The sequence below is a fragment of the Rhododendron vialii genome, chromosome 6a (assembly GCF_030253575.1).
Source record: "Rhododendron vialii isolate Sample 1 chromosome 6a, ASM3025357v1".
Taxonomy (NCBI): domain Eukaryota; kingdom Viridiplantae; phylum Streptophyta; class Magnoliopsida; order Ericales; family Ericaceae; genus Rhododendron; species Rhododendron vialii.
Window position 1 is genome coordinate 4,353,708 of NC_080562.1, and position 13,889 is coordinate 4,367,596.

Below are 13,889 nucleotides of genomic sequence, written 5' to 3' on the forward strand. Positions count from 1 at the left end.
TTCTATTTCACCCTATTCCAAATGTAAGAATCACGCCTTCCGCCAAGGGCTTTTTGGGATTTGATTTTTCCTTATTTTATCCTTATTCAAATTGTTTTCGCGTTTTTTAATTTTGCACATAACTTTTATGAAATATTAATTCATTATGACTTTTCCTCACATATTTTTTTAAAAATATCCGAGATAAAGTAAAAAAAAAACCGCCCAGAAATCTTAGCAGAACTCAATCAAAGAATCATGCATGGATACTATAAAAGTAGTACTGTATAAGACAACAAATCCCTGTTCATTTTTAAGATTTCCCTTACTGCCTTTTATGGCAGTTTTGAGAATTAAAAAAGAAAAAGAAAAAGAAAAGAGCCTAGTTGGAGTACTAGTAGTACAGTATTTGTTTACCTCTTTTCCAGGTTTCCCTTCCATAAATGTAAATGGAACACCACCACCTCCACCCCCACCATATCCTACCATCAGTTTGAAAAACCAAATGAACAATACAAATATATCACTTTCGCGCATTCCTTTGCCCGCCTCCTCCTCTCCAAAATTCATCATCATCATCTCTCTCTCTCTCTCTCTCTCTCTCTCTCTCTCTCTCTCATATTAGTACACGTATATACGTACATAAAATACATACACTCACCGATCCATCTCTGCATCTTCGCTTCTCCTCCGCCCTCTCTCTCTCTCTCTCTCTCTCTCTCTCTCAACCGCTAGTTCTGTGTTTTCCGTGGTTCTCCAGTGAGTTTTGAGTCGGCACAACTGGAATCGGAGGATTAGGGTTTCCGTACGTCGCATGCGAGAACCGCGTCTCCGTGATGGCGGGAGCGAGTCGGACCGGCGGGGAGTCGGCGTCGGAGGCCGGTATTCCGACCGGGCTGAACCCGATCAAGACTCGCCGGGTTTCGCTGACGGGCGGACCGAGCTCGAGGGATGACGACGCTGACAGTTCGTCTGATTTTGGGAATCGCGGAGTTTCGAGGCCTCATGTGAAGCAGAAGCAAAGGTTTGTGGCTCCAGGACGTGGAAAATTCAGTGGTTCTAGAGAAGGTTCGTATACGCATTCAATAGTTTTATGCACATCTTTTTTGTTTAATAACTTAACTACTAATCCGGGTGCCTAATTCCATCACCGACTTGCGGAGAGCCCAATTAAAGTCTGAGCAAAGCTCCTTATGATGGCCCCAACCCAAAGGAGTTGATAAAACTGAGAGAGGTTTCGAACCTGAGACCTTGGAAGAGAGCAAACCCCTAGTCTCAAGCCTTTAACACTAGGCCTACCCCTTTAGATTTGCACATCTTTTTGTTCTTTGCCTGTATATTTTTATGAATACACTTGTATAATACTCCTACTATTATTCTGTAATACAACTATACGAAAATAACAGGAGCCATGTAATTCCCATTCAATGGGGTATGGACAGGGCGGATTGGTGATTGACTTAAAATTGATAACACTAGCGGCGTGTGCCTACATGATGCCTGTGTGACTCGAGTTATTTAGGCGTATTTTGGCTAAATAATCCTTTAGGATAATTTTGTTGTCTTTATTCAATTTTTTTTGGGGTCAATTTCACGGCAATGTTTTGTGGAATATTGGTTTATCTTAACGAAAGGAATCTAAAAAGGAAAAAATTAATTTCAAGATGAAAACTTTTTTCAAATAAAGACAAAAATAATCCAAAACAAACTGACTTTTGGATTATTTTTGTCTTTATTCAAAAAATAATTAGTCTTGAATATAATTTTTTACCTTTTCGATTCCTCGCGTCGAGACGAACCAATAATCTAAACAAAAAAATGACGCAAAACTAATAGATGCGATTTTTTAAATAAAGACAAAAATAATCCTCCCAAATTATTCAGCCAAAACAGGCCTTAATCTCGTTATGCAAGCTTCTTTTGTTGAGGGAGGAAATATCATCACAGTAAACTGGAAAAAAGATAGAAGAAGAAGAAAAGGGCATAATGCGATCATGTTTAAACCTCTCTCTTGTTCTACCATTCGTTACTTCGATTGGAGGATTGAATGAGAGAAAAGTTCATAGTGGAGAATTGAACTCGAGACTGAGAAACAATAGAGTCCAAAAGAGGAAGTGGTTTGTTTTTGTGTGGAATGTGGAGTGAGGTTTTAAACATATTTACCCTAGCAGTTACTAACAGGGCAATTTTGTGTGGCCACAGCAATGGTCGAAATTCTTATGTAAAAGTGTGAGCCAACCTCAAAAAACTGTTCACACCAACTTGGGCGTTCCCTTTATAATAGTAATAGATATGCACAAAGTGGCTACTCTAAAGAGTTTTACCGCTGAAATTGGGCCCCCCTATACCTCGTAAAATAAGGAACTCAAGGGACATTAGGCTGTGGAACTATGCCATGAATCAAAGCTATCAGAGAGGGCATGTCTAGCGCCCTGATTCAATTTCTATGCTCATTATCTTGCTTCCTTCATTCAAAATAGGGAGCATCACTATTATTCTGTAATCTCTTGCCAAAAACACAGACTCTTCTGTGTGTGTATATTTTGCTGATGTATTGTGTTACTACAAATATATATATTTTTGGACTGCCTACTACAAATAGTTAGTAAATTGGAAAGAAGAGGTTCAATTTCAAATTTATTGGAGTAATTGGGTTTTTGTGTATGCGGATCTTGAATTTAGCCCGAGCATTATTTCTGATCCGTTTCTGTGTTATTTTGTGTATTGGATGTGTGCTACTATGGTAACTAGAAAATATGGTCATTTAACTTTTGTTTTTTGCAAATTCATTGCCATTACTGTGTTTTTTTGTTCCAACAAAGCATCCTTATTTGTTAGTACTGAACTCAATAATTGAGGAGAAAATGTGGAGAACTTATGCGATTCAATGGCTTCTTAGGACGCCATAAAGGGAAGAGGATAGTTCGCTGGTTCAAATCGCATCTTTCCAAAGATTCCAGTGAAGATTTCAATGATAGTCCTCCAAACTCTGAGGTGAGGTTTTGGCTAACAAAGTGGTGATGGAGTTATGTCGTTTTTGTGTGGAGTATGACTTTTTAAAATTTTGTGCTTCTTAATCAATAAGTTGTGTCACTAATTTTTTTGGCAGTATAGTGGCTCAGAAGTTAAGGGATTTGGCAAGGAGGGTCCAAGAACTAAACTGCACTTGGAGGGGAAGCATTCAACTGTAAACCAATCTCCATCAGAAAACATGTGTATCAGTAAAGTGCCGAAAGTTATAAAAAGTTTTTCGCATGAACTTGGACCCAAGGGTAGGATTCACCCTGTGCGTCCTCGAGCTCACAGCTTTAATGATTTGAAGGTATCATGAGTTTGAGCTTTGCTGTTACTTAGTTTCCCCTTTCAGATTGGTCTCTCTTTGATCAGCGGACCAATTTTACATTAATTTTTTCTCCTTATTACTTGGGTTATTTACCGTTTCTGTTTCTGCCTTCTGGGAATGAAAAAATCAGGAACTTTTGGGATCATTGCGCTCAAGATTTGATGCTGCAAAAGAAGTAGTGAATATGGAGCTGGCTTGTTTTGCTGGGGAGCTGATGGAACTTTCGCAGAAAAAGGACTTCTCATCCCCAGAAGCACAGAAATTGGTAGAGGATCTCCTGATTCTTTGTCAACAGTGTTTGGAAATGACCTCCTCAGAACTTCGTGCTAAGTGCGAAGCAGTTGTTCAAGATCTCACTGAGAAAAGGAAGCTATGCCAGACGGGATTGCTGAAGTGGTTGTTGACGCGCTTGCTTTTCATATTGACCCGTTGCACAAGGTTGTTGCATTTTGAGAGAGGCAGTGAGTCCATTGATGAGAATTCTCTTCATAAAATCAAGGAATGCTTAGACAGTGTTCCTTACGTTGAAATGAGCTGGGATTCTGATCCATTACTTCCTAATGCTGGTTCTGCTTATACTTCGAACCTGATAAGAGATGCCAAACATGAATTGCAGGGGCAGATTAAGACATCTAATTCATCTGAAGCAACTTCCACAATGGATTTCATGGCTATCAATAATGATTCATTTCCGCAAAATTCCCACTTTGATTTGCTTCCTAGTGTTCAAGAATATCATAGAGCTGATGGCAATTATCTTGGAGACTCAGTAGATAAGGCTGGTAGTTCACTTCATGAGCAAGAAAGAAATTTGGGTGGATCCGAATCGGTTATTTGTAGGATATGTGAGGAAGTTGTTCCTACTTCACATTTGGAAGCTCATTCCTATATATGTGCTTACGCAGAAAAATGTGATCTAAAATGTGTTGATTTGGATGACCGCCTGTTGAAACTAGCAGAGATGCTGGAACTAATCATAGACTCATTCAACATGACTTTTCATGCATCCTTTGACAGCCCTGAAAGTTCAAGAATTCAAATCCCAAATCCTGGAACCCTACCCGAAGGTTATTCTCCAAATGTAAGTGAGTGGAGAAGTAAAGGCATGGAAGGTATGTTTGAGGATCTTCATGAGATGGACACCGCCTTTATAGAGGATTCTCATCACATTATCAATAATTTGAGGGGCCACTTGGGCATGAAGCTTGGCCAATGTGGCCCACCCTCCTCAGCAGGGAGCATAACATCAGGATCTTCCACAAATACCCCTAGAGCAGGAAATTTTGACTTCTTGTGGATGGAACATAACAATCCTTCTGAGCTGGAGGACGTGCAACAAGTAAGTCATCATGGTTTGGTGCACTTGTACCATTGGATGTTTAAGGTTTTGTTGTTAAAGTATATTTTTTCTGAGGTTTTCATCTTGGGGGATAAAAACACATGGATTTGTTGCATTGTACACATTATGTCCCATGATTGTTTAGGAGACCAGATGACAAATCAAAATGTGTGTGTATGCGTGTGGGGGTGGGTGACAATTGACATGGCAATGGAAGCGCAGATGTCTATAGTCATCATCATCCCGATCCTGATAGCACAAACAAGGAAGAAACTCGCAATTCTCTGCAAGAAACATTTTCTCAACAGCAGTATGGCCCTAAATTCTTTCAAACTAGAGAATGTGGCTTATGTAACTAGGACTATATGATGCTTGTTTTTGTCAATATGGTAGTAGGTGCTGAAAAAATGAATTTGTCTTTTGGTGACTTTGGGCCACTGAAGCACTGTATTTTCCTAGGTTGACTTTCTTCATCTACTTTTGGGCAAAAGATGCCAACAATTTCTGGTTTGTATGTAGGTTTTCTAGGTCCAAGGCATACCATTGAACTCAGATCAAGAAATTCAGGGCCCCAGGCTCCCAATTATTAGGGTTTGAGTGTTCTAAGATTTCAGGGAAGAAATGGGGGAGAGGAGAAGAAGAAAGAACATTAACACATATTTATGTGGTCCCTATTTCGCGATCTGCTCACTTGTAGTCTCTGGCACTCCCTTTCTTCTGTCTGTAATCTTGACAATACCTTGTGATGTTCACTAGGCATTCAGGAATTTGCCTTCGCCTTTATTCTTACTTTGCTCATAAGTGATGTGCAACTAAAACAGCAAAAGAATTTTACATATGCTAAAACTTAACAATTTATGTTTCCTTTTGCAGATGAGAGAACTTGTGGACATTGCTCGCTGCGTAGCTGGCACAGATCTGTCCGAGCAAGGATCCCATGAGTTTTTACTTGCTTGTATCGAGGATTTACGGGATGTTTTACACCATAGCAAGATCAAAGCTCTTGTAGTAGACACATTTGGAGGCCGAATAGAGAATCTGCTGCGGTAATGTATAAATGCAATTTTTTTTCCGTATATATGCAACTCTGAAGTGATGAATTTTAATCTCTATTCTGTCAAATTCAAATGCAGAGAAAAGTATATACATGCTTGTGATCTATTGGATGGGAAAAGCATGAAGAGTAACGGTAGACACATCATAAACACTAAATTTTTTCTGGATAGTGCATCTCAGAGTAGTTCAACATCATCTCCCATGCATCCCAAAGAACGGACAAGCATTGAAGACTTTGAGATTATAAAACCAATAAGCCGAGGTGCTTTTGGTAAAGTCTTTCTTGCACGGAAGCGAGCAACAGGGGATTTATTTGCAATAAAGGTAATCACTAACGGAGAGTATCTTAAGTGGAATTAAATTAACTAATGCATTTGCTTCATGCATACACTCACCTGTGAAATGTATAATGGAGGTCTAAGGTGGTTATTGTTTTTATCGGAAGTGACGTAGTGTTGGAAGACAATAGATTAACAAGGAGAAATCAGAAAAGATTAATTTCTATGTTTTGCTAGAAAGTATTTAATCATAGTTCTCTATAGTTTTGCTATTTAAATGAGTCAATTTCCAGGATGTGCTTACTTTATTGCTGGTTTTTATGGTAATCAGTTTCTTATGCTGCAGGTGCTCAAAAAATTGGACATGATACGGAAAAATGACATTGAGCGCATATTGGAGGAGCGTAACATCTTGATAACAGTCAGAAACCCCTTTGTGGTAACATTCAAATAGATTGCTCTTTTAAGCTATGACAATTGCCTCTTTGAATGACATTTTTTTGGGGTAAATTGTCTATCTTCATGATTCTGGTCCTGCATATGCTGCTTATGTGCATAAGTGGTGGAGTACCTTCCAGTCTATAAATTGCCAACAAAGGTGTCCAGGGGTTAAGAGTAGTGAGGAGGAAATAACCATTGATCCACCCATTTGAGTTTTGAATCTAAGACCTCTTGAGGGAAAGTCCTAGGCCCTGGCCCTAGTGGTCGACGATTTCATTGTTTATTAGAGCTACTTATTACATATAAAGTTTGTTTCTCTAGGACGATTGTTGGCCTTGTCATCCACATACAAGTTGTTCTATACTGGCTTTCATAGAGTCTAACGATGTCACCTCACTACTTGCAGGTTCGTTTCTTTTATTCATTCACGAGTAGAGACAACCTTTATTTGGTAATGGAATATCTCAACGGTGGTGATCTGTACTCTTTGCTCAGAAACATTGGTTGTTTCGAGGAAGATGTAGCTCGTATCTATATAGCAGAACTGGTTTGTTTAACTTCATTCCCTGGATATGCTATAAACTTCTTGTATAACTTTTCTCAAATAAGATTTCATAAATTTCAGGTTCTTGCTTTAGAATACTTGCATTCTCTTGGAATCGTGCACCGGGATTTGAAACCAGACAACATATTGATTGCGCATGATGGGCATATCAAGGTTCCATTTTATCAACTCTATATTACATACTGAGCTTTGATTGAGGTACAATATTCAATGCATCGACATATTTTGTTTGCATCAATAGTTTCCTGTTGATGGCTCCATTACCAGCTAAATAGGACGGAGACTTTTTTTCAAGCACTTGTTAACACATTACTACATTTTAGATCATCTTCTGAAGGCAGACCTGCTGTAAACGTTTTACATCTATTGGCCTGAGTACTGTAGGTTGTTTGCAGCATCTGAACATTGTGATGATTATAGGTAGCTTTTAAGACATTGTGTCTAATGGACGGAATACATGAAAGTTATTTAATACTAGACCATGGAAAAGAGTCATCAGTCTTTGTACCTATTGAATGCTTGATTTGCATGGTTGGATCCGTTTCCTAACAAGATTAAGCGTTTGGGAATTGGTAATCTAATCATACTGTTCGTTTATAGGAGATCTTGGGTTGATTCAAGTCTCCCCGTTTGTATTTGTCACCCCGTTTACTTTATGGTTCTTCCCTATGCTATTCTGTTCTGCTCTATTGTGCGTTTCTCTATTATGCATTTCTGCATGTCCAGATCCAATACAAGGTTACGTGAGGGAAGTTGTTAGATAGCTTGATATGCATTTCCTGGCCCTTTTCCTAGCATCTTATTCTCTTGGAACAATTATTAATACGTCCGTACTAACGTGGATCCATATTTGTGTGTTTTTAATCGAAGTATGGGCCCATACCATTCATTTTCCCATTTAACATTTGCATTGGCCTTTGTAATGCTAGCAGTCATGTGCTAACCACTGCTTATTCTACCAGCTTACAGACTTTGGCTTGTCCAAAATCGGCCTTATGAACAGTACGGGTGATTTACCTGGACCCGAGACGGATGGGATGACTCTTTTAGATGCACATGGTCAGGACACTCAGAAATTTGAGGATAGAAGTCAGCGGTCAGCTGTTGGCACGCCAGACTACTTGGCACCTGAGATTTTTCTTGGAACTGAGCATGGTTTATACTTTACACAGAATCTGCATTTAGGTATCATTTTAAGTGTAGTGAGGAGTTGAAGTGACCTCTGAGCTTTTCCACAGGTTATGCTGCAGACTGGTGGTCAGTAGGGATTATCCTATTTGAACTCATCACTGGAATCCCACCATTTAATGCTGAACATCCCGAGGTATCAGTACTTTTGTCAATTTTTTTCAGGATACTTTAGACGTCTAGACTTCTAGGACATGATAAAGAACGTGATGACAATTATACTTCCAATATTCATATCTCGCAATTGAATATTTATCTGCATACTTGATTCTTTAATTGTCTTGGTTGGGTGAGCCTTCAAACAATTCTGATAGAAGCATTGCCTCACTATTAATTATTTACTGATGGGGGCGGTTCCGCTAACACCTAAAATAACACTTTTTTGTATTTTAGAGACCTAGCAAATGATTAGAGCCATTCAATTTGTTTAAAACATGTATTTAAGAGCTCCTGTAAAAAATCAGCTCATTTCGATATTGGTACCGGCTTGATCGGTATTTACCCCTAATTTTAACAGGATAAAATGAATGAGTAGATCAAAGCCTTACCGATATTAGAATGAGCTGATTTTTTACGGGAGCTCTTAAAAACATGTTTTAAACAAATTGAATGGCTCCCGATCATTCGTTGGGTCTTTAAAAACAAAGTGTTATTTTAGATGTTAGTGGAACTGCCCCATTTACTGATTGCTTAGCCTTAAGGGCACAAAGTTCGGGTATAGATATTCTTATTTCCATGCTAGAGGAAATTCTTGCCCTCTTGACAATTGCTCCATTTTATGGCTATACAGATAATCTTCGACAACATTCTCAACAGGAAAATTCCCTGGCCTTCTGTTCCTGGTGACATGTCTTATGAAGCTCAGGACTTTATTGACAGGTCGGTCATCTACTTAAGGAGTCCTTTTGGTTCTATTTCATGGTTTCAATTTAGCTCATCATATTGAATTTTATGTGCCCTCATTTCAAATGAGTTGAAAGTAGTGTCTTAGACACTTAGAGATATGGTTCCAACATCAACGTCTGGAGGTTTGCGTTTCTGTTTATGATACTTCACACGCACTTACAAAAAGTATAGGTATGCAAACAGTAGCAGTCCTGCATAAGAAAATAATTTGGAAGAAACTGAATCCTTAATGTAAATAGTTCCAAAGAGGAAATCAATAATCTATTGCCTGGTATTGTTAATGTTGTTGTTTTTGCTATTATCACCACTTTGCAATAGCATGAACCAGATAAGATGATGAAGTGTAGGCCTTCGGAGATGGTAGAAATTCTGGATAGTGCAAATTCAGAAAAATGTATAAATGGTTCTAGTAAATAATATGGATCTTCAATGGTGTATTTTGGTATCTCAAATATGCTAGTATGAAATTGATAAATTATGATATTTGTTTGATGGGTACAAACTGTTAAAGCATCCAACTCCAAACCAATTGGCAAAGAGTGGAGAGGCTGCCCATGCTCATATACTAGTTTTGGAGGAGATAATTAACCGATGTGGGACAAATCCCAACACTCCCCCGCACGTGCAACCCCAAACTCGCACGTGGAGAGGTAAACAAAGGATCCATAACACTTGGATCACAACAAACAACGGTGCACTTATGGCACAAAGGGAACAAATTCTCCGAAACCCTAGCTTTGATACCATGTTAAAGCATCCAACTCCAAACCAATTGGCAAAGAGTGGAGAGGCCTCCCATGCTCATATACTAGTTTTGGAGGAGATAATTAACCGATGTGGGACAAATCCCAACACGTACTATATGGGCTGCCCTGTAGATTCCGCATTTGTGAGTCCTTTATGACTGTACATATAATTATGGGAACTCTGTTTATTAGATTGTTCTCTTTTACTTGCATTAATCCAACACTGCCACTGTGCCACGTATTATTGCACTTAGGGTGATGATATTGTGTATCATCTTATTTGCTTTGCTCAAAATATGTAGGGTGGTCATATAATAATCCTTAAACGAGCGACGATTTCTTCTGTGTTTTGTTTTCCCTATATGACAATAAAGGTTTCTGTTGAACAGCGTCATTTAAGCATCATCTTCATACCTGTAGGTGCCTTGTTCATGATCCAGATCAGCGCTTTGGTGCAAAAGGATCTTCAGAGGTATTCTCCTTGGATGTGTTGTACTAAAAATTCTTAGCGTTGGATTATGAAATGATAGTCTATTGATGGTGTCATATGAATAACGGCTAAGATTGATGCTAGAGTGATTTTCGTTACCGCCTTCTACTTTCCAACAGGTAAAAGCACACCCATTCTTCAAGGGAGTTAATTGGGACACCCTTGCCTTACAGAAGGTAGGATTGCACATGTCCAGTGAATAATTTCTTGTTGAAATGGTTGTGCCATTCACATTGTTGACTTTAGTTACTTGAAAAATTCGTAGGCTGCCTTTGTTCCAAACCTGGACAGTGCAGAAGACACAAGCTATTTTGTGTCACGGTACACACAATTTTCAGCTGGAGTGCCGCATGATACAGACTCTTCTGATTCCGCCTCTGATGTTAGTGGCTCCTCAAATTCTGAAGAGGAGGTAAATTTTCTTTCACCTCTGTTTACTTGCTGATCCACCAGGCGTTATGTTCAATGTAGAATCAACTTGTCTGGCTCACTTGCTGGTGTTGAAACGTGGACTATGGTTGGAATAGGAGCCCAGCCACATCATGCTTCACTTCTTATTTCACCAAAAGAGAATAAGACAAGTAAAAGAATTAAAGGATGCTTATGATGAGAGAAGAGAAGACCCTGTGTCACCCATAGTCCCCTAGGGGCGTAATAGTTGGTGAAGAAAATTAGGGTTAATAATTAAGCCATGTTTTTTTTTTTTTGTCTATTCTGTTTTGAATTATTTTTTTATCTTTAGTGAACTTTTTAAAGATTTTGACCATAATTTTTTACTTAGATTTCTCTGGTTGAACGAACAAATAATCCAAAAAAAATTGACGCAATACTAACAAAGGTGATTTTTTTTTGAATAAAGACAAAAAATAATCATGCGGCATTTTAAAGCCAAAATGGGCCTTAATCTCGTGGGCACAATTTTCAACCCATGTAGGGTACAACATCAAATAGATTTAACTGAGGGGTTGGCATTTTTGGCATGCACCTTGTAGGTTTTTCTTCTAGAAACCTTCAAATCTTTCTGGTCGTTGGTTTCTTCAGACTTCAAAAGGTAATTCTTGAAGAATTCTCTTTCCTCTAGTCAGTTGGGAAAGAAGTATTTTAATCATTAACAGCCTTAAGGCCCCTAATCAACTGTCCTGTTGTAGGATATTCTCAATGGACCAAGTTTAAGGTTTCCTTTGTGAAGGAACTAAAACCCTCATGATGGAAAGTTCTAAATGGAGTAGGTTGAATGCTAAATATGCACTTCAAAACCACCAATCAAAACATCTGTCTACTGATAGAAAGGTATCTAGTGGTACATCACTTGGGAGTTGGGAGTAGAATGAACCATTAGATTTCTTAGCAGGCCTTAAATGACATTGGCAAAGGAAGACCATTGATACATCCTCAGGACCTTGCCATATAGGCCCATTACCCATACTTAGGAGGGGATAGGCTTTTTGATCTCAGAAAAGGGACTTTGTAATGTTTAATAATGAACTACTTTTTTTTTTATTAGAAAATTTTTTTATTGAAGAAGCATCACGGGGATGCCACCCATGTACAAAAGAAAGCAAGGAATAAAAAAGAAAAGGAGAAAAAAAATAAAAAGCCCTATACACCCCTCTATGAACTAATTTCTTGCAGCTAATGAACTCTGTTATTTAATTGGTATAGTATGATAAATTCATAGAAATTCGACTTTTGCATTCTCTGTATTCCAGAATTGTGCAGGGGAATGACCTGAATACGTAAATGCACTGTTTTCGGAGTGCCACCTTATTTGAGTATAGAATATGATCGTGTGGCAATATTATTTAAACTGAGATACTGATGTTTATGACCTATGTGGAAAGCTTATGTTTTACCATAGTGTGATTCATGTCACTCAATTGACAACCCTGCCCTCTCTCTCTCTCTCTCGGGGTGCGTGCTCACGCTTGTGTGCGTGTGCAGTTTCTATGGAGATATCTCATTTGGACACCTATGTTTTCTTTTTTGTTCAGAAGATGGACAAATGTGGTGATCTTGAACAGTTTGACTCGACTCTCGATCTCTCCTTGATAAATTTTTCCTTTAAGGTAAACTCACTTGTTCCCTACTGGAGTCCTTTCTTGACTGTGGATGCATCAGGCAAAAGACTAGTCTAAGCTCTAATTGAGAGGCTGGTGTTAATTTTTGCATTCTTTAGATCTTCAATCACTTGATACACTCTGTGAACCTGGCGTTTTTTGTTTTTAAATAAAGCTGTCCCTTCTGACCTTAGAAAGGTATGCTAATTGCAGGTTTATTTAGTAGAATTTAGTCTGGTTATTGCTAGCTGTAGCTCCAATGTTAATGACAATATGGTATTGATGGCCACATACCAAAACTTCATTCTGTTTCCTTCCCTAAATAATTGGAGTCATGTGTTTCTATGTCCTGATGAATGCTTTATTCAGCTTTGAAATCACAGTGATTACTATGAAGTGGTGTTTGGTTCACTGAAATAATTCTAGAATGTAATGTTCATTCGGACGCATGGTTAGTGGTTACCTAAATAATGACAGAATGTACACGCCACTCAATTGAAGTATCATTCACCAATTTAGGTGAGTACTATTTCATTGAGCGACCGTCGTTCCTTTCCAAAACTATTCAACTGGACCAAACACTACCGAAGCATTGCTGTTATCAACTTTTGTGCATTACCTTCCCATCACCACCACCACCACCACCACCACCTTCACATGTCTATCCTGCTAGTTAACTACTGTATAGTAAGCCCCTGCCCCCAAAAGTATTGTTGTCAGACTAATATTTTTTGTTTGCAGAATTTGTCACAGTTGGCATCTATCAACCGCGATGTTCTCTTACAAAGTTGGAGGGATTCATCGAAAAGCTCTTCTCCGTGCAAAGATTCAAACTCATAGTTGTCCTGCTTCCATTGTTTTACCAGGAGGTTGGGGAGGAAGGATTACGAAACCTCATAGTTTTCCTGCTTCCATTGTTTTACCAGGAGGCTGGGGAAGAAGGAATACGAAAAGAGTTTCTATTGCTGACAAGAAGTTCAGCATAGCGACGACTCGGTTAACGAATGGATGGTTCAAGAACGTGGGTGGTCTTATTGAGGAAGCTATTGTACAGATAATCATGTTTTGTTCCATTTGTACAGAGATCAAGAGAAAATGAAAAGAAATAGATAGTATAAAGGGTAAAATACATACAGAAGAAGAGCAAAGGAGAAGAAATGGATAGAAGCAGATGTAACCCTTAAAATCCCCCACCATGGGTCTAGGTATTAGATGATGGCTCTGGCCTCTGCATCGAAGATTTTGAAATGTATATACGTTCCCATTCAGTAAATTGTTCACGTTGAATAAAATAAATGGATTTGTCATGCGGTATGAGCAAATGTTAGTAGCAGTCTCCTGTCACTGTTGCTTTCTTGAGGGCGCTATAAATTTGTCGAATTTATCTTCTTTTTAATTTAAATAACCAGCCCTGATATTTCATTTGGAGTGAGGTTCGGTGAGAGAAAATGAGAATCTTGTCCGCTGTTTAGATTAAATATAAAGGTTATACTAAAGAGAA

At 38.6% G+C, this 13,889-nt stretch overlaps 1 protein-coding gene across 2 annotated transcripts; it reads left to right on the top strand.

The window, feature by feature from the left end:
- The first annotated feature begins 495 nt into the window (after window positions 1-495).
- On the top strand, window positions 496-13,695 carry LOC131331056 (probable serine/threonine protein kinase IRE4). 2 transcript variants are annotated; one of them, XM_058364870.1, is made up of 17 exons: window positions 496-1,047; window positions 2,879-2,973; window positions 3,089-3,301; window positions 3,453-4,661; window positions 5,535-5,707; window positions 5,795-6,041; window positions 6,342-6,434; window positions 6,843-6,983; window positions 7,062-7,154; window positions 7,964-8,156; window positions 8,240-8,325; window positions 8,980-9,068; window positions 10,262-10,313; window positions 10,451-10,507; window positions 10,597-10,743; window positions 12,323-12,397; window positions 13,130-13,695. In XM_058364870.1, the coding sequence occupies exons 1-17, from the start codon at window positions 816-818 to the stop codon at window positions 13,226-13,228; spliced, it is 3,294 nt and encodes a 1,097-aa protein (XP_058220853.1). In that variant the 5' UTR covers window positions 496-815; the 3' UTR covers window positions 13,229-13,695. The 2 variants fall into 2 exon arrangements, with proteins under 2 accessions (XP_058220853.1, XP_058220854.1); XM_058364871.1 differs by having other exon boundaries at window positions 906-1,047; window positions 3,094-3,301.
- The last annotated feature ends 194 nt before the right edge of the window (window positions 13,696-13,889 follow it).